At 38.8% G+C, this 21414-nt stretch overlaps 1 protein-coding gene across 1 annotated transcript in view; it reads left to right on the top strand.

Annotated features, from left to right (window-relative positions):
* Positions 1-20424, top strand: part of SLCO3A1 (solute carrier organic anion transporter family member 3A1) — a 235173-nt gene extending 214749 nt beyond the window's left edge. The window contains exons 9-10 of the mRNA XM_072148553.1: positions 1026-1090; positions 13879-20424. Of these exons, the coding sequence (XP_072004654.1) occupies positions 1026-1090; positions 13879-14258 (445 nt within the window). The 3' untranslated portion in view covers positions 14259-20424. The remainder of the gene's footprint in view (positions 1-1025; positions 1091-13878) is intronic.
* Positions 20425-21414: the final 990 nt, after the last annotated feature.

Below are 21414 nucleotides of genomic sequence, written 5' to 3' on the forward strand. Positions count from 1 at the left end.
GTTACTCAGTTGTCTTTACTTCTGGTCTTCCTGTTTTGGTTCTCGTTTTGTGACTATCCCCTTGTATCTTCAATTTTGTGCCTTATATGGTCTTTTGTGTCGCTGCTTCACCGTAGGGGACTCGTATCCCTTAGGATATGCAGAGATAAGCAGGCAGCAGGACTCTTGGAGGACTGGAGCTTAGACCTCTCTGTCCTGTCTTGACTGACCTCCCTCAATCTAACTCCCCCTATTATAAGTAGTTTTTTAAAGCTTTTACCAAATGCAGGCAAATATGGGAGGGGGATTTATCTTTTAATTAAATTTAATTAAAGATGTTGTCCAGTTTCTGCAGATAAATTCTATTGTTTGTATTATACAATGTTCTAATGTCATTTCTGTATCAATTCCTCACGGTGTTCTAGATCTCTGCTTGCTGTCATTCTAAAGGGAGCTTAATTGTTTACTAACTTTGGATAAACACAGGTACATGTCCCTGGTCACATGATGTCACACAGGTACAGGGCTTGTTATCACACAGAGCTCTGATTACTCTGTGATATAACGAGCTGTGCACCTGTGTGACCTTACATGCTCATAGACCAGTTTTTAGCCACCGGAAGTAAACAATAAGGTTTCCTATAGAATTATAGCAAGCAGAGATCTAGAAAACTGTGAGGCATTGATACAAAAAGTGTATTGGAAAATTATAATAAGTCATATAACTTAATTGATTTATTAATTGATTTGAGAATATTGATTTAGTAATTTTTTACATTGATATAGCTATTGTTTTTGTGCTACTTTGTGCTACCTACCTTAACCTTTTTAGAAACCTCTAAAGTTATAGTCTTACAATATAGTTGTAGTCTTACAATAGCTTTCCTTCTATGTATTGTTACACTTTAGATTGCATTGCATTGTCTATTGTCTTTGTGACATGTAGCTTTTTCTTGCTGAGACATCGTCTATGTCATTGATCTTGAATAGGTTACATAACTATCTACCTTTCTTTATTCACCGACTCTTTTCTTTCCACTGTACAGGGCAGTAAGTCCGGAACTGAAGTCGTATGCATTGGGTGTTCTGTTTCTTCTTTTACGTTTGATCGGTAAGTCTCAGGATGTGAAGCTGTAATATCTGTTCAGTAACACTGTATAGTCTATTATAACAGTACATAAAGCCTGTGACCTCTGTGCACACAGAAGATGCATAGTGCACCATCAAACACACATTCCATGAATCAAATACTATATTGGATACAATAGTGATAGCCTTCCATGACCAAGTCAGTGGGAGTTTTGTGGAATGCACTGTTTAATTCTAACCTTTACTATTGGGACTTTTTCAGAAAGTAATCCAAGGATGCTAGACTGTTACTGTACTGCATTGTCAGTCTATAGTTACAAGGGATTTGCTGAAGCTAGAGAACAGCAAGCACTTTTCAGACTGTTTTTGTTATAACGTATTTAATCTCACCACATGCAGTTTTCTGTTATGGAAAGAAAATAGTTATGACCAGTTGGTCCGGCAGTGCCTGTAGCCATCTGTAATAGAGAATCTGTGTATACTGCAGATAAGATTCATCAACTTTACAAAAAGTTAGAAAATATAAAGATCCACTTCTCCAAAAATAAATAAGTGTTACATTATTCAAGCGTTATATGGTTTAACTATAGGCTCCCCCAACTTCATACTCCCTTGTCACTTCCCCGCTCCCTTTGCCTGATGTAATCTCAGTGCAGCAGAGGAAGTTTCAGCACAGGGCCGAGGGGTGGAGGAGTTCTCTTTGCACACTGTAACAGCATGTGAATCTAGCGGGGCTCTGGTAACACTCTAGGTCAGTGGTGGCGAACCTATGGCACAGGTGCCCAAGGTGGCATTTAGAGCCCTCTCTTTGGGCACCTGCGCCATCACCCCAGCGCAGAGTTTTTCAGATAGGATTCAAGGCCTCTTGTGGTCCCAGGCAGCCCAGGTCCCTAGAAGAAAGCTACAATCATAATCCAAACTTCTTCTCCTTATTTCTACTGTATTGTTGTCCTCAATTGCCTATACAATTTAAACAAGTAACAAAGCAGTGAGTAATAAGTTACTGCTTCAATTGTCGAATTGGCACAAAATATGTGGGTGTTGGTTGTAGTTTGGGCACTCGGCGTCTAAGAGGTTTGCCATCAGTGCTATAGGGAGCCCTTCAGGCCCATTAGCATACTTGATCATTAAGTTTATTTTAGAAGGAAGTAGGACAGGGGTAGCGAATGTAAGAAGATTACGACAGTCACGGTGCCTAGATATGGATGCCTGGAGTAAGTGCCCATGGTTTATCACGCTGGATTTTGATGGTAGATGGTAGAGTTTTATAGTTCTTTTTTCTGACGGAACAACACACGTTGCAATAAGAGCTAAATGGTTGTAACAAATTGCCCTGAATGAGAAAATGGTCTTTTGGCGCTTATTTCTATTGTAATAGAACCTAAAACATTGAAAGTTCTATTAAATATGCAGGCTGCATGTATTGGACCTCCTGAAATAAAAGACATTAGTCACATTGCAAAGCACACATCACATGATAGGAAAGGCATGATAGGGGGAATGTGACATTGACTATAAGTACCATGTATGTTTCTGTGCAGTATATGTACAGTATGGGGGTCATTTACTAAGGGCCCGATTCGTGTTTTCCTGATGTGTTACCCGAATATTTCCGATTTGTGCCGATTTTCCCTGAATTGCCCCGGGATTTTGGTGCATGCGATCAGATTTTGGTGCATCGGCGCTGGCATGCACGCGGCGAAAATGGGGGGTGTGGTCGAACAAAAATCCGACGGATTCGGAAAAACCACCACATTTTGAAAAAAAATTGGTCGCACGCTCCATACTTATATCCACCTGGTGGACATCGGGCGCAGGACCTTCATGAAACGCCGGAAGACTTGAACGCTCGTCGGAGAAGCCGCCGCTGGAACGCGAATGGACCGGGTAAGTAAATGTGCCCCATTGTATTTATGCAATTCCTGTAGGCCAGGGCTATTCAGTAGCCTCAGTAGCAGCATGAGGGAACTTCTAAAATATTTATCTGCTCACACAGAATCCACATGATACCTTAAAAAGGTGGATATTTGCTGCTCATTTTGCTGCACCCCATAAGGGGCACCTTAGTTAACCAAAATCAGTTACGTTAAGAGACTGTGCTTCTGTTTTTGGATCACCTGAAACTTGTAGAAACAACTAGTTACTATTACATAATAGGCAGTGGCTGCTTCACATTTCTGGGATATGTCCTGGGCCCCCCAATGCACAGTTGCTCTCTGAAAGGCAGACTACTACTCCATGATGCACCATAGCTTCAAAATGTATTAGCACAGTTTATATTATGTGGCTTGGCATTCTTCTTCTCCCATGTTCTCCATACTTGTGGTATTTTCGAGTCCATGAAAATATGTTTGTCTGCCCTGAGCTCTAGGGCCCATGGAATTTCACTGGTTCCATTTTAGGTAAATCTGCCCTGACCCCAGGGCTATAGTTCTTTGAAATTTAATATACCAATAAATGATTTGTAAATGATCTAGTTTGTTGTTGCTGAATAACATAAAGAAAGCTACTTCTAGTCTCAGAAACTAGGATTAGAATTAGGTTTGTTCACTTTATTCTTATAATGATTAAGTAGCTAAGTCAATGTTCACTTTTTGCTATATTGATTTCATAGTTTTTAGTGTTGTGTAAAGCTTACACATTTAGGGATGGGAAGTGGTCAACATGTGCTCCTTTTTTCATCTGCAATTTTTGATGTTCTATTTGAAATTATTTGTGTTCTTCATTGACCCATGTCCTTTCATGTAGTGAATAAGAAGAGAACACAGTAGTCGCTCTTTTCAAAATCTATCCACCGGCTGATTTTCTACAATGGGTAGTCCTTGGGTTGTATTCCAAATGTTGGCTTTTTATGGCACTGACATCCCAGGTGACATCAGCATGGAATGTCACACTAGGACAAGCTGCACTATATACTGCTATAGTTAGTAAAATGGATGTCTACATTGCACCAAAATATAAAGTGAGGCTATACTTATTCATACTTGTACATAATTAACAAACATTGTGGCAGTTTGGTGAACACATTTTTGCAACATAGTTCTATAATCTAAACACAGCTAGTTGGGAGGCAAAAACTTGGATGTCTTGAAGCCTTCTTAAAAGGTGAAATTTTTTCTACACATGTGATTCACAAGCAGTAAGTTTGAGGAGTTAATCTACAGTACAGTAGTACTTAGCCTAAATAGCAAATTGGGTTCTAAAGGAGCCACACTAGCACCGTTCCTCTTTACCCTGTACACTTCTGACTTTAGCCATAATTCGGACCATCTTCAGAAATTCACAGATGACTCGGTTATAGTCAGCTATATTAGGGATGGAGATTAGGTGCACTACAGGGACACAATCGATTCATTTGTAGCATGGAGCAAGGACAATACCCTTGTCCTTAATACAGATAAAACAAAGGAATTGATCATCGATCTACGAAGACACAAAACAGCTCTCACACCAGTCACCATCAAAGACCATACTATTGAACACGTCAGGAATTACAAATACCTGGGTGTCATAATCCAGCACATTCAGCAAGCGCTACCGCCAAATTAATTGCCGTACTGAAAGGTTCCTTAAGTCCTTCATCCCGAAAACTATCGAAATATATAATAAATCGAACAGCTCCCATAGGTCTAGTGTTGCCATCAACAAGCAGTAACCCTCGCCTCCCCCCCCCCCACAACATTAATGATTTTGAAGTCTGTTTTTGAAATGTTCCTGTGTGTTTACATGTAAATGTCTATGGTATGCACTTGTGGGCCACTCAGACTCTCGTACTCATGTTGACTGGTGGTCGACCATAGGGACCATCAGTCTTCCCTTATCCCGTGGATAGAAGTTAAGGGGGTTGGCTACTCTTTTACATAAGTTGCCTATGTGCCTTTAGTGTCTTGATTATAATCCTTGAATGTTCATTAAGTGATTCAGCGGTGCTCAGCAGACTCCCTGTAGATATGTGTTTGCATTACAGAGCACTGATGAATAGGTGGGTCCTGCAGCGGGAGATTATGACTCATCCTTCTCTTCCTGTGTCGGTCAGTGAGATGGACTGTGAGAGAAAGAGGCACAGTGGGTGACGCTATTAAGACGGACTGAAGGAGTCAGAAACAGGAAGTTGTGTATATATGCAGAGGGCAGCATGGTCAGAACAGGGAAAGGCTGAAGCTCTTAGAGGAGGCAAAGACACAGGTACATGTACTTGCAGACACTTGTCTAATGGAACGATTTATTAAAAAGTAGCCAATCCTTTTAACTATTTAGTGAGAAAACCTCTTGGAAAAGACTGTTGAGGTTAGTGGTGGTTTTATGTCATACTCATCACTATTTAAATATGCTATATCTACTTATTTGAATATTTAATCATATAACATAAGAATTTATATCCGCAGACAAATTTGCAATTACAGTACACATGTGGGCATTATTCTTGTAAGTTGATTAAGATTTGCCTAGAGTCAAGTGTCCATCAGGTTAATGTAAAGTGTTTAAATGGGCCTTTCTGGCTCCTTATACAAGAATGACAAATCCATAGGAAGGACAATACACAACAGGGTGTGCGCACGGCAACTCTCCAGGAACTTAAAGGGCCAGCGTCCTCCTCATTGGCGCTGGCTACCTCATTGGCGGCGGGCTCTGGCGAAGACCAGGGGCCACTTAGATTCCGGTCCCAGGTTGCGGCTAGTACCATCATTCCCCGCGGAGGTCCAGGGAGTCCACAGACTTTAGCCTCAAGAGACTCTCCCACACCCCCGTGTGTGACACCTATGGATATAGGAGTAAGTAAAAAAGAGACAAAAGCACTCAAAGAGTAGTCATGTTTTGTACTAAAGGTATTAAAAAATAATACAGATTGGATGTTCACCAGACTTGTGCAAATCATCCACAACACTAATTATGACATGTGTAGCTATATGGGTGCTGCCACTAACCTATTAACACACTGAAGTTTCCAAACTGGTTCTTATTAGAAATAGTAGCAAGTCGGGGTGTTGGGAGTTGACACACACCACACTTCAAAGAAAAGGTATTTCAGATGACTTTGGCTAATGGTAGTAGAGGAGGCCCGAAAACCCCATCAAGAAACTGCTATTTAATGTCATAAAAACACTACTAACAATAATTCTAACTCTACAATCTACTTACAATATAACGTAGCTATAGTGGAGTTAAACAGATAAAGCTGCCCTGTGTTTATAGGATTAGCATTATCCCATAATAGTTTTCCCATGTATCCCACCATAAATAAGCTTTACCTAACAACAAAAATAATGTACATAATAATACAAAATAATACTTGTCCGTTAACATATCCCAAACTTTAATTTATTACTGGGAAGTAATCCATTCTCCATTGTGGGTGATGTTCGCAATTATTATAATTGAGCAATAATTTTACATGTGTTACCAAGAGCATATAGGAAAACATAATGATGCAGAATAATAGTTGTACAAGCTCTAAGCTCTTGAATATTATATTTCAGCTTGAAAGTAAATTGTTGCTCGTTCCTTTAATACCTATTACAATTATACTAATGACTCCTTGCAAAGTAAATATGCAATTATATGACAACTTGTTTAGTTGGCAGGCACTAAATAAATTGAGAGGCTTACTGATGGCTAGATCTATAAAGTTCTCCTGCCTTTCTGCCACAATGACCATTTGCAGGTTAAGGGTACATTAACACGAACGTGTGCCCGACTGGCCGAGAACAATGTGTGCTCACTGGTATGGGACCAGGTGCCATAGACGTCAATCGCAACAGTATGAAAGAGACCAGTAATGTAAGGGGTCCTGCAAGACCTGAAACACACAAGATTTTCCATTCCTAGTCTCATTCCGACTGTTGCCCGTTGCTGTGTATTTAACTTAAGATTTAAACGAAGTTCTTCTATATTATCTGTGGAAGTTCTGGTCAAAAATTTTTATTGGACAATAAAAGGTGCAGAAGGTGCATTTTTATACATTTAAAGGGAACCTTTATATTTCAGTGGGTTCAGGTTCCCATAGACACTTTAACATGGATAGCAGGCATGGGAGCAGATTTATAAAAACTGTCTTAGGGTTAGACAGTGCAGAGTTAGACTAGACAGTCTTATTCTGCACCAGATTTATATAAGTGTCTGGAGCTGGATGATAAATCTGTCCTAGTATAAGACTGTGTAGTTGTACTCTGCACCTTCTGTTAGTTGACTTACTATACACCAGAAAATTAGGACAAAATTCTGTCCAGTCAGCAGTATTTTTGGCACACTGACCTTTTTGCTGTGTGACCACGCCCCTTTTTTACAGGCCATGCCCCATTTGTCAATCTAGTCGTAGGTGAGCCAGCAAACTGTCTCAAACCCTTTATAAATTTGGTGCAGACAGTTTTTTTGTGCAAACTGTGACAGAATTCTGTAGTAGAAAGATTAATAAATCTCCCCCATGGTTTCATCATACCTTAGTAGTTTATAGTTCTTGTAATATTCGTAGGTAAAGTTTACCTGGCTCTCTGCCAGCAGGTCCTTCTAAAGTCCGGGGGGAGGCCATTTCTTGCCCTAGTCCCTGGCTTGTGAATATTCAAAACTTCCGCCTCCTACTTCCTCCATCTTCATCCCTCTCCCTCATGACATCCGTCGACTCACCACACAAACAAACCTTGGGCCTGTGCAGTGAGCCTTCTATCCCTGTAATGAGCATGTGAGTGGAGAGGCAGCTCGCTTACCTCGTGGCTTACTGAACACAAGTCTAGTCCTTGTGCAGTCTAAAGCTAAATTGACACTGCCTTTCCTTCCCTTTGTTCCCTCTGTTTACCGGAGGTTAATCATATCAGTTAAAATTCCCATTGACAGCAATGTAAATTTTTTGTCATCAGTTATGGTCAGTTTGGCATGGATGCGTTATCCATACATTCTTTACAAGCAGAGGAAAAGTACTGCAGCCTCTGTAATTTTTCTGTCCAAATAACACATGGATAATGGATCCTTGCCAAAACGAAATATAACGGATGACAAAAAATTAACATTGATGTCAATGGGATTTTTAAGTGATACGTTAAACCTCCGTTAATCCTCCATTCTATACTTTTTTAATGGAGGGAAGGGACAGTAGTGTGAAATGAGTCTAACTAGGCAGAGAAGGAGTACGCAAACTGGATAGCAAGTTTAAGTATTTCTGCTATTTCTAGTTACCGCATAGCGAGTTTGGGTACCTCCACTCTGCCTAGTTACACTGCATAGAGACAGGGCGCATGCACAGTGAGCCTGGAGACACAGCAAACCGCCTTGCTTCTCACTCCACATGACAAGAATAGAAGGCTCACCGCATAGTTTGCTTATGTTGTGAACCAACGGACATCATGAGAGGAAAGGAGGATGTGGGAAGGGGAAGTCATGAATATAGATGAGCCAGGGATGAGAGCAGGAAATATGCTAATTTGGAAGCACAGATTACTTTTTGAAATGCAGCCTACCCCAGGACTTTAGAAGGGACTGCTGGCAGGGAGCCCTGTAATCTGTAATCTACAAATATTACAAAAACTATAGACCACTAAGGTATGATAAGCCATATCTGCTATCAACGTTAGAGTGTCTAAGGGAACCAGTTCCCACTGAAATATAGCCTTCTGGTGACAGATTCCCTTTAAAGTGGTATTTTTTTAATAGGTTGTGTCCTATGCATTTGATAGAGATGCAAGAGATAATTGTTAGATCATTGAACCCCTGGGCTTCTCATCAACTATAAATGCTGGATTAAAAATCTTCCATTTGTATAGAGTAATTTTCAATTACACATACTGCAAACATGTCCACACTTACAAATGCAAATCCATGTTCCAGGGTGGGATAAGGAAAACTTCCTCAGAGCTACCTTAAAGGCAGCTCTCTCAACATCAAGAAAGACGTTTTCAGAAAGCTCAGTGAAATTAGGATAATATCCAAATCAGTATATCTATTCTATAAGGAACATATTCCCAAATGCAGACAGCACTGTTTCAATGTTTTTGTATCTTGTCAGCACAGTGTAGGGAAATTGTTTTGCTGGATGAGTGGCCATGGATGCAGGTCAGGGTGATTTTTTTTTTCTTTATGGAGAATATCCCATTATGGAAAAATAGTTGCTGGAGAATTAAAGGCCATGTATCTCCACTGAGGATTCTGGGAAATAATTATGAAAAGTTTTCCTTATCCCATTTTGGAAAACAAATTAGCATGTTTATGATTTTATTTGAATATTTTTAAATTAGTTGTAAGAAAAGGAGGGTGATTTGCACTTTTTTTTACTAAATTGGTAAGAGTAAATGACATAATGTTAGGGGCATTCACCACACAATCTTCTTTATTGAATAGATAGCCATAGGACAGGGAGGTAAAACCAAACACAAATTAATGGCAATGGGCTATTTAATGCACTCCTGCGCTTTATCAAGCCCTGCATAATAAATGCTCATATCATATACTGCAAACATACTGTATTGCAGTGTTTGGGAATTTACCGTATATACTCGAGTATAAGCCGACCCGAGTATAAGCCGAGACCCCTACTTTTACCACCAAAACTGGGAAAACATATTGTCTTGAGTATAAGCCGAGGGTGGGAAATGGATTGGTCACAGACCCCCCGCCCAGTATATAGCCAGCCAGCCCCCTATAGTATACAGCCTGCCCCCAGTAGTATACAGCCACCCCAGCCTGCCCCCAGTAGTATACAGCCATCCCAGTCTGCCCCCAGTAGTATACAGCCACCCCAGCCTGCCCCCAGTAGTATACAGCCTGCCCCCAGTAGTATAAAGCACAGGCCAGCCTGCCCCCAGTAGTATACAGCACAGCCCAGCCTGCCCCCAGTAGTATACGGCACAGCCCAGCCTGCCCCCAGTAGTATACAGCCCAGCCCAGCATTAAAAAAAATAATAAACTTATATACTCACCCTCCTATGGCCCCATTCTGCAGCGCTGTCCTCTTCTGCCTTCCGCGCCCGTCTTATGTACATCGCGCAATGGCGGCACCCAGCGTGATGTACAGAAGACAGAAGACGAGCGCGGAAGCCAGAAGAGGACCCGCGCGGACATCGGGGTAGCAGCGCTGCAGATCGGGGTCACCGGAGGGTGAGTATATAACTTTATTATTTTTTAAGTATTTTTTAAGTGACTTGTGACACGTGTATAAGCCGAGGGGACGTTTTTCAGCACATTGTGCTGAAAAACTTGGCTTATACAAGAGTATATACGGTACTACTGATCTGTCACTGTCTACAGATCAATGACAGGCCTGGGAGTTATACTAAATCTTTTCCCACAAAGCTAGATATTAATGTATCCAGCCTCTCCAGCTCTGTAACATGCTGCCTGTACATGAGACTACATGACAAATATGACACGTTCCCACTCAATATATTGGTTTGTACCAAAATATTTTAAATACAAACTTGGATTAGAGACAACAATAAATGTACAATAGAACTGTGTCCAAAAAGACAGTTTTATGAGAGTTTCTATCTATGGGTCAACACTCTGAAAAAGTGCCATCTCTCATAAGCAATCGTAGTATGAGCTCTGAAGATGGAAATTAGTGAGACTGAATCCAAATCACAAAGACTTAGTGAATATTAATGAGACTTGGCAGGGAAGACACCAGGACTAGCTGCCGTATCTGGCAGTCATGACAACTAGGTCACCTACTTCCACAAATGTACTCTGGGGACCTCCGATATTTAACAGATTATGAACTGAATTTAGCTCCTTTTATGAACAAAGGAATTCTTTAATTTTTCTACCCATCAAATACCTGTCTCATGGAGATCCCTGAGGCTCTTTGTAGTATGATCTGAATCTCTGAAGAAGAACTCTGTTTTGTTTTTCGCTAAAGGCGAAATATAGGGTCTTGACAAGTAAATAGAAAACACGCATTGATCGTTCAATGGACAATATAATAATTAGATCTCTCCGTCATTTAAGATTGTGATCTTTACAAGTAGTGATTATAAGGATAATAAATTGCATATTGCTGTGCACGGCTCTTGTCCGCTTTACAATGTTAAGCCACAGGCAGAACAATTTTAATAAGTTGATGTGGAGCTTGCCATTATAACACAATAGCTGTAATTCTGCAGGGTATGCATATAGCTAGTGAAGGTACAGGCTTTTGGGAAATTAACCTATTTGCTTAGCAGTAAAAGTGGCAGTTGTGCAAAAATTAATGGACTGTGGAATAAAGACATTGTGGGTATTTAGGAAAAGATCATGCCGAGCTTAGCATTGCATATTGGTGACTATTCCTGTCTTCTTTGGGGAGTGGAGTGCTGAGAATAGGACTCTGTTAGCCAGGACTCCCATGATAGACCATGATAGAGCAAGGTGTGGGACCTTGGTTTCTAGTCACATAACAGAACTAAAGTTATGGGAATAAGAATTGATGGGTGCTCTTAGTCCCATGTGTGGGTCATTGGAGGCCATAGGCTTAGTAATCTATCTTGTCCTATGCAAAATTAAGGGAGGATATAGAGGACTGCACACCAAGTAGCTTTGAGAGGTAATGCCACCAAATAGTGAGTCAACCTGGACACAACTAATGAAAGTATTTGTAAGGACAGGACACGGACAAAAACTCCAATCTGAGCTCCCCAAACTGTCAACTGCCTGTTTTGGGGTCAACAATGGCTAATAACTGGGTGTTGTAAACATGGAACAGACAAATAACACAAAGAGGAGGTCAAAAATCTGAGTTACAATTAGACAGCAAGTAAAGTACAGAATCAAATAAAAGGGAGAATAGTTGATGACGTAGACAATGTAAAAAAAAAACAAAATAACACAGGATAGTAAGAGCATTGAATAGTAGCTAACAGACAGGTGAGAGGGACATAGCGTTGAAGGTGTATGAACCTTAACCCTTACTGGTCCTAAGAAAGCGTAACAAATTTCTAGCAGTCCAGAAATAGAGAGCTGTTCAGACTAGAATATAATTCAGCCCCTTCTCAGATGAAGAGCAATAGACTGAGTCACAGATGTAGCAGTATTCCTGTTTTTGGTGGTAGTACACACAGTGTGATTTGTGTGTGGAGGGAAAACTTATTTAGAGGAGCCTGATCTATAGGCAGCATGTTAGAGAGCATGATTTGTTGAACAGATTGAGATATAATTGATTCAGCATCAATTGTAATTATGTATTTTAACTCCTTAATGAAGCAAGAGAAAAATGTCAAATGAGTTGAAATTGACGGAAAAAAAGAAAATTTCACCTTTTTCTTGTGGGCTTTGTTTTTACTGCTTTCACTGTGTGCTCCAAATCATACCTTCCCTGTATTCCTTGGGTCTATATGATCATGTAGATACCAAATCTAGATTATAGGTTTTACTGTGTTTTAATAAATGTATAAAAAATTAAAACCTTGTGTACAAAATAAAATGTCTTCAGTTTGCATATTCTGAGGCCAATAGCTTTTTCATACTTTGGTGTACCACGCTGGGTAAGGTGTCATTTTTTGTGGGACGCGATGACTTTTTCATTGCTACCATTTTGGAGACTATACAACCTTTTGATCACTTTTTATTTAATGGTGTGTGTTGCAAAATGGCAAAAAAAGGCTTTATGGACATATGAGGCTCTGTTTTCCATTACGGGGTTCACCACCTATAAAAACTGTTTTTATAATTTGATAGATCAGACATTTTGGGATGTGGTGATACCCAATATGTTTATGGTTTTATTTCTTTATTTTTTATGAATTCTAGCCAAAGTAGGGTTAGCCCTTTCCATATATCCATTCCCAACGCGCGCCATAACAGCACGGTTTGTCGGGAAGGAGTTAATCCCTGATGTTTCTGTGTTTAACACTTTAAAAGCGGGCCAATTTTGACTTTCAGGACAGATAACAGTTTTTCTCATTTTTTCATTCCAGAATGCCTCCTTTTTTAAAAAAAAAAAAAACCTGACATATAAGGGCTTATGAGGGCTTGTTAGATCGCAGTAAGAGTTGCACTTTCCTATAGCCTAATCTTTTGGGTAAAATTGCATAATGCTAAATAATATTTCATCCCTTTTCTACTGGGGAACAGCTTAAAAGAACTATTCTGTTTTTTTATTAAAGCATTTACAGGGTAGACCCTACATAAAAAAAATATTTTGTAGGTAAGTTTGATTAAGTACATACCAAACATGTACAGGTTTGCTTATGTTTTACTACTTTGGCAAATAAATACACCTTGTTGTTGAAAACTATAACTATATCTACAACTTTATTCTTTAGTCAATTGGTGCTATTTTAGGGTCCAACTGACCTTTGATCACTTTTTATTACCATTTTTTGTGAGGTAAAAAGCTCTAAAATTACAATTTTGGAAATGGTTTTTGTTTTAAGTTTTTAAAACCCTTCATTTTTCATGGTTTAATAACATAATATCTGCATAGCCAAAGTCAGTACGGATGCAGCAATATCGATTTTGTATTTTCTTAATGTATTTTATTTTTTAACCCACTATTTAGTTACTTATAAAGGGCACAATTGTGGTGTTTTTTATTTATTTTTAATCTTTAAAACTTTATTTTCACTTTTTTTACCCTCCCAGTTTTGGAACAATTGTGTTGTGTTTTATATTTTTTTCCTATATGATCCTATATATATATATATATATATATATATCATTCTGCGCCTTAGCCTGCTCTATTCAATGAATAGAATGTACAGCATGACTTCCCTTTAAAAAGAAGCTTTTTTGAAGATATTTTGCATTGGTTCCTCTACCATGATTACACACACCATTGATTACATCAATAGATCAATAAAATCTTTCATAAAATCTCTTACTAAGGAAATAATATTTGTTTCTGTTTTTCAGGATTTATACCTCCACCTCTCATCTTTGGAGCTGGGATCGATTCCACCTGTCTATTTTGGAGCACGTTTTGTGGCGAGCAGGGAGCCTGTGCATTGTATGATAATGTGGCCTATAGATATCTGTATGTCAGCATCGCTATAACCTTGAAGTCGTTAGCATTTATCCTTTACACCACAACATGGCAATGCCTAAGGAAAAACTATAAGAGATACATAAAAAATCATGAGGGAGGGCTCACGACAAGTGAATTTTTTTCATCAACATTGACCTTAGATAACCTTGGCCGGGACACTATCTCCCAAAATAAAACGAACAGGACAAAATTCATCTATAACCTGGAAGACCATGAGTGGTGTGAAAACATGGAGTCTGTTTTATAGTAAAAGATGGGTGGACTGACTCTAGCTGTTGTCCACATAAGAGATTCTTTATTTTTTAAAGGAAAACAAATATATATCTATATAAATATAATTTGTTTTTTTTTGCTTTGGACATGGTACGTATTGGACTATAGAATGATATGTGGAGAAAAAGCAGATGGAAATGCAGCTGTTAGTTCTCAGGTCTTCAGCATCTGATCTTCCAGCATGGTGGAAACTTCATAAAGTCCCTTTGACTTGTCTGTTGGAGAGCCTAAGAGGCTCACAGAAGTGGCACGTAAACTAAAAACTGGCCAGAGTCCAGCATTGAATCTAAAGGCATCATGCATTGCTGCGTCTTGATCGATACAAGTGCAACCCATTCGCTGGATAATGGCTGACAGAACCCTTTAAATACTCTTCAAAATTAGCTCTCTCATCGCTGTGAATGGCAACCGGGCCCAAGCTTTAATAAATGCTAATCAATGTAATGACTTTCAAGACATTAAGAGAGCACTGCAAAATTCATACTTTTTTCCTTTTTTTTTTTTTTAAATTTCCTCTTACCAGATCATTGATTGAAATTTTACCCTGTACTGTCACCGAAGCTTGTATCCCATTAATAATGGTTCATAGATTCCCTGTTCAGTAGAGCGTGATTCCGACCTTTCTTCGTACTGCCTGATTTCAGACTACAGTACTTGTATAGCGTAAAAATCCTCAAAGAAAGGTCTGTTTCATGAATTACTGAAGAGTGATCGGTAATACTTAGTCTACCTATCCGGGGTCAAGCAAGAAATACAGTAGAATATAACTGCAAACAGTGTCTTGTACTTGCAACTCATCTTTTCCCCAACCCCCAGCATATCTATAGATCTTAGTATTTATTAATTCTTAAAACTTACCAAAAGGAAACCCTACTGTGAGGCATATATGAAGCTACACTTCTTCTAGTACAATAGTGCAGTACAGTATTTCTCTTCTTTGTAGGATAAAGAATTACATATCTATTAGGCATCCTCCTTTATGACATTTTTTCCCCAACTACATGCATTTTTACTTAATGTTCCATTTAAGATCATGTTACATATTTCCAGAGACATAATGCAAGGAGCTTTAGGTGGAGCTTTAGGTGCCAATAAGTCTCTTCCCTATATGAGGAGCCTAATATTATAAAGAAAACATTTAAGTTAAGGAGTCTAATTTTTATAGGGGCCCAACAGTTTCAAGTTATGCCTCCGCATGTTTCCTATAAAATAATAAACCAGAATTATCTATTCACCATATACTATTCACAGTGAGGGATGGAATTATGCCAACAAAGCAGCATGTTGTGCTTTTGGGAGTCTACTAAATAAGATGGAAATGGATAGATCAGATGCCGATGGATGCCAAGATTCAGATAAGCTGTAGGTGTGCTAACTTTTTTACTATAAGAATACAATAGTATAATAAAGGTGCCAGCCTTAAGAAGGATTAAAGGGAAAATCATTGATTGAGGATACGGTAATGGTTTACAGTACAGTTGTGCATCTGTTTTCATATATGCCCCTTAAATATGTACCAAATAGGATGAACGATTCTGCAATAATGGAAAACGAAGCACTTTAAATATGTTCACTTTCTCTATCCACTATTGCTTGTAAAAAAGGCAAAGCTTTGCAGTCATTTTTCTAAACGCACAATATCACCATAAGACACAACGGGTATATATATATAAAGTATATAGACAACATCTTTAATGCTGAACAGAAACTATGTCCATGTTCTTTGTCTTCTCCATTTGCTTTAACTGTTTCCAAGATCAACTTAATATAAAATCCTGTGTTATGTGTTACATAGGTTTTCAGACTCTTCAAAAAATCCTAAAAGGGAAAGTTTTGGCCGCATTGCAGTATTTCTAGTCATGGAATAGATTGTAATATTACACTGGAAAAATTTGAATGAAGAGGTTTAGTGGAAAACTAGATAAAGAACCCATTCTCATTGTGCACATGAACCAATCCCTGGCCTCAGTGATCATGTATGAAAGCACAGCATGTCACTGCTCAAGCACGGGATTGGCTCAGCAGTTATGTAGACAATGAACAAGAGGGTATCATTCTGGTCCAATAAAGACCAAGAGATGCCAATCTACAGTAGCTGTAAAGGAAGTAGGGAATGGGGAGAATATGTAATATAACGAGACATCATAAAAGAGGACATTCCTGTTTACCAGCATTGAAGACCTATAACATGACAGCTGACATGCATAGGTTCACATTCTAGCCATGAGAATATTCACAAACCCTAAGTCTTACTAAATGTATATCTAAAAAGAAATTGCATAGATTAGATGGATATTTCAGATTGCAATGTCAGCCTCCAAGCTTTATACATTAAAGAATATTTTGCCATGAATATAAAGGCTTAGGATGTTACTGCATTTATTGTTAAATGTTTTTTTCAACAAAGTTTACGTAAATCAGTTGTCTAAGTAACTACAAGAATAAATTTTATCAGCTTCTTATCTCCCTTTCTTTCCCTGAAATCTGCTTTTCACTCTGAAAAGTTTATGCTGAAATCCATCTAGCTAACAGTAGGACAATATATAATTGATGTGGCACTGCAGTCATGGATATACTGTGTTTCCCCCTAGTCCATAACAATGACGTGATGTCACAATGATGTGACTGCCAAAGCAAGTGATTGAACAATGCAGTAACAAGTGGTTGAAATACAGTATTGCTTGGGGCTAGGCCTACAGTGTTCACCAATAGGATTTACGTACTTGGATCTCCATTAAATTCGGTAAGAAAATCTGCAGCCTATCCCCGCACTTTGTATACTGACCGGTAGCATGTGACAACCGTAGTTATTGGCCTTGTGGTTCCTATCCATGAGGGCAATAATATTGCATGTGACTGCTGTGAACACTGATTGTCTATAGAAGCCTCAGTATACAGTGGGTGCAACAGAGCTGGATTTAGGGGCTGATAAGAGCCAAATAGGTTTTTTTTGTTATGTTTCAACAATCACAGATGATTTAAATGTAACCTTTGTTAAAGATAACTCGTCACCAGGCTATGCTATGCTGATTTTTAAAATGCCTTTGTCAGAATTCTGAATCATTTCAGTGCTTTATAGTAGTTTATTTTACATCACCTGGCTCCCTTTCAGCATCAGGGGAGGGGGGCAGCAGCTGCAGCTTGTGTCGGTCTCCACCCAGCTGCCCGCCCAGCACCCTCAAGACTCACCACAGCCTGATGGCAGGGAGCCAGGTAATGTGAAATAAACTATTAAAAACTACTGAAATGATTGCAGATGCTGAGAAAGGCATGTAAAAATCAGCATAGCCTAGGCTATTGTAACTTGTCACCAGCTAAAACTGACATTCTTAGGGACAGGTTCGCTTTATGTTGCCTTATTATATAGTGTTATACAGAGAAATGGCTGCATTGCTAGGCCTTAAATTGGTAATTTGGGCAATAATAACACATGAAAGGATGACACTGGTGCAATGAGAAATAATGTTTCTGAATATAATGTTAACTGTTCTCTAATAAGTGGTGTGTTCTCCATAGCTAATACCTGTATCTGTCTTGGAATTAAAGAACAGAATTCCATTTAGTAATATCTAAAGTGACATGTACTGTACATCTACATTTCTGCTGCCTTGTGATGAGGTCTAGTAATAAACAAAAATTGGTTTGATTGAAAGTCATAATCGAGAGGGATCTAGAAAAACATGAGGAAGTCATGGGATCAAAATTTGATTAACATTGGATTGGCCTTCTTGAGCAAAAGGACAAAATATTGTGTGACCACCTAGGCTCAATGGTGTGGTGGACCCTCTGGTGTTTTGTGAGCGATTCTGACCCCGTACAACAGTGTGATCAAATGTCTATGCTTGTTGGTAAATGTAGGGCAAGGACACCTGCTACATGTTACATGTGATTACACCTCTGTTTTTTTCCTCAATAGCCAAACATTCCTTAAAATGGCCGCAGATGGAGGGTTATGTGATCTTTTTATGTCCATTAATAATCAATGTTGATCTTATATTCATAAATACTATCTTGATTGTTCATGGACAGTTAGAGATCACATGACCCACCACCTGCAGCCATTTTATGGACAGTAATATCTGGCTGATGAGGAAAAAAGAATCAGGCTTCACTTTACATATCAATGAAGTGGTGCAGAACTTTAAGGGGTTGTCGCTTTCCTTTTGCCTATTTCATACTGATCACCTATCCACATGGTGGGATGCAGGTTCACACAGACCTGTTGTTTAAATAACAGATGGTTTTGGGAAAACAAAGGAGGAGCAGCATCCTCCCCCTTTGCCCCTTAGAATGACTGGTTCTCCTCCTTCTACTCCACTCTAAGGTCTTTCCTCTCCTGCTATTAAGAAATCCCAACTACTAGCAGGAAGGAGACACATTGAAACTAAGAGAAGTACGAGGGTTGGGCTGAATGAAGTGGGACCCTAGAAATAATCTTCCATGGGGCACAAGTTCCCCACTGAAAAAATCCACTGGGTGGCCGCACATTAACATATTTTACAAATTGTCTTGTAAAGCTTGCCTTTGTGTAACATTTACTGTATAGTTACACATTTTCCTAGAGGAAAAGACACATCTTAATACATTGGGGCAGATTTACTAAGGGTCGCTCTGAACACTTTTGTCGTACCGTGCATGTTCTTCATGGCTAAAACAGCTTGCACAGATATTTAAGAAATGTCTGCACTGATATTGTGTCGCACTCGACCCTTTTGTGTCGCTGCTGCTCTGGCTTCCATGCGACAACAATTAGGGGATGCGCCGTCGGACGGTCCAACTGATTCGGACCGTGTGCCGTATTTAACTATTAAATTGTGTCGCACGCCCTATGTTAAAGGTGCACCACAAAAAAGATGGTGAACTCTGTTGGATCAGTGTGTGGAACCGGCAGATTCATGATTTCTGACGCACAATCTTAGTGAATCGCTGCGCGCTGCATTATAGACGGACAATACAGTAAATGTACCCCATTATCTATAGAATTGGCTGAATTAAAGCGTTGCCTTATATGGTAGCCCTGGATAACTAGATTTTAGATGACTTCCAGGTATATCTGTGGGAATACTATGGACAAACTTACTTAAGAATCTACGATCCAACCCGGTTGGAAATTTTTATCACAAGGCAGCAGAAAACTAAACACTAACTAACTAAACACTATAAACTGAATTTGTTCAGTTTGAAGAGTTTCAAAACAACCATTGTTGACCTATTCGAGTTTCGTAGCTAGAAATGTGTCGCTGTTCATTGCCTAAAGTGGATGATTCAATTCCCAAATGTATATTTGATAAATTATGTGTATGAATGGACAAAGAGTGACATTCTCCTGTAAAAAAACAGCAATAATGTATATTTATATTGTTCTAAATTGTAACTGGTCAGGTTTGTCGATTGTGTGATTGTAACTTCCACAGTTTTTCCAAGGAAGCTGTGCAAAAAAATGGAGTGTTTTTTTTCCACATCACCATCACTGTACCCTAAATATTCTATTTGTATACAGGAAATCCAAGGTAATTGCAAATGTTTCATTTATTTTTCCGGATACATTTGTATGTAACTTCAGGAACTTCCAATACAGTTCAGGTGTCGGTTGTTCCCTCCTATTTCTCGGATCATATGTTAAAAACTGGGAAATATAAATGGATATGGCGAGGCATTCCAACAGAAGAGGGATATGAATCGCAAGGGTTTACAGGCCATGTTTTATAATTTATGAAAAAAGACTATTGTTTATTTTTATGTTGGAACAAGATATGACTTGACATTTTTATTTGCAAAATGTTTTTATATGTTCTCAGATGCCATTTTTAATTCTTTTGTATTCATTTCATACATCAGATACATATCTTGTTTCCTGCAAGGAATATTTTCTGGGATATTTCTAACTTATAAAATCATAAAAAGATACAAGGTTTCTATTGTTTATTCTCCATTTTTTTCATACCGTTTTATTTGACGCAAATAACGACAAATGGCTACTTAGAAGTTCTTATTATATCTGGGGGTTTTCTGACTGTTAAGCATTCCAGTGCTAAACCATTTTATAATGTGTCCCATACCTGGATGTGAAATACTTGAGCACATACATACAGCCTAATGGAATAGTAGCAAGCACAACCGGTCATTATTGCTTTCACAATACTAACAAAACGTTAATAAACTCTTCCACTTTACAACGGTAGTTTGAAGTTGGGTCTAACAAAAAATTCTTCACAATGTCTTCGAAACCAAGATGGATCACATTGATAATCTCGACAATGTTTATAAATACGGTATACATTAGATTTCATCATTACATTAACTACATAGTGTATGTAATATTTTGATGATGAATCAACAATAAGTGGGACACAATTGTGAAGTGGAACGAAATTTGGATGGAGAGTTTTGCAGCCTCCAACAGGTTTTCTTCCAGAATGGTCTGTATTTGGCTCCTCCATCCATCTTCTCATCTATTTTAACCATCTTTGCTGCCCCTGCTGAAGAAAAGCGCAAACCATGATGCGGCCACCACCATGTGTGACAGTGGGGATGATGTGTTCAGTGATGAGCTTTGCCGCTTTTACGTCAAACATAACATTTGCCATTGTGGCCAAAAAGTTTGATTTTAGTTTTATCAGACCAGAACATCTTCTTCCACATGTTTGGTGTCTCCAAGGTGGCTTGTGTGGCAACTTTAAACAAGATTTTTTTATGGATATCTTTGAGAAATTGCTTTCCTCTTGCCATAAGGCATAAAAAAGACAATGTAGAAATAGCTATAAAATGAAAATAAGTTAATCTATAAGGTATGTGAACCTCAAAGTAGTGCCATTCACAAATATGAATTGTCATACAAAAAGCAAGTCCTTATCCTGGTACAGTAAAATATCAAAATCAGGACTCTGGATTGGTCAATAGAGCAGGCTGATCATGAAATGGTTAATATTGATGGTTTCAATATAAGTGAAGGTTGTTTTAAGCCTCAGTTTCATTCAGAGGTGTATACAGAGGTGTGCGTCATGGAGCATCTGCGGGAACAGTTCACAGGTGATGTGATAAACAAAATGATCCAACACAAGTCTCAAAATTCTTATTGGGTTGAAAGATACCCAATAAGACTGCACTGAGCAGTTTTCAATAATCAAGTC

Source organism: Engystomops pustulosus, chromosome 4 (assembly GCF_040894005.1).
Source record: "Engystomops pustulosus chromosome 4, aEngPut4.maternal, whole genome shotgun sequence".
NCBI lineage: Eukaryota > Metazoa > Chordata > Amphibia > Anura > Leptodactylidae > Engystomops > Engystomops pustulosus.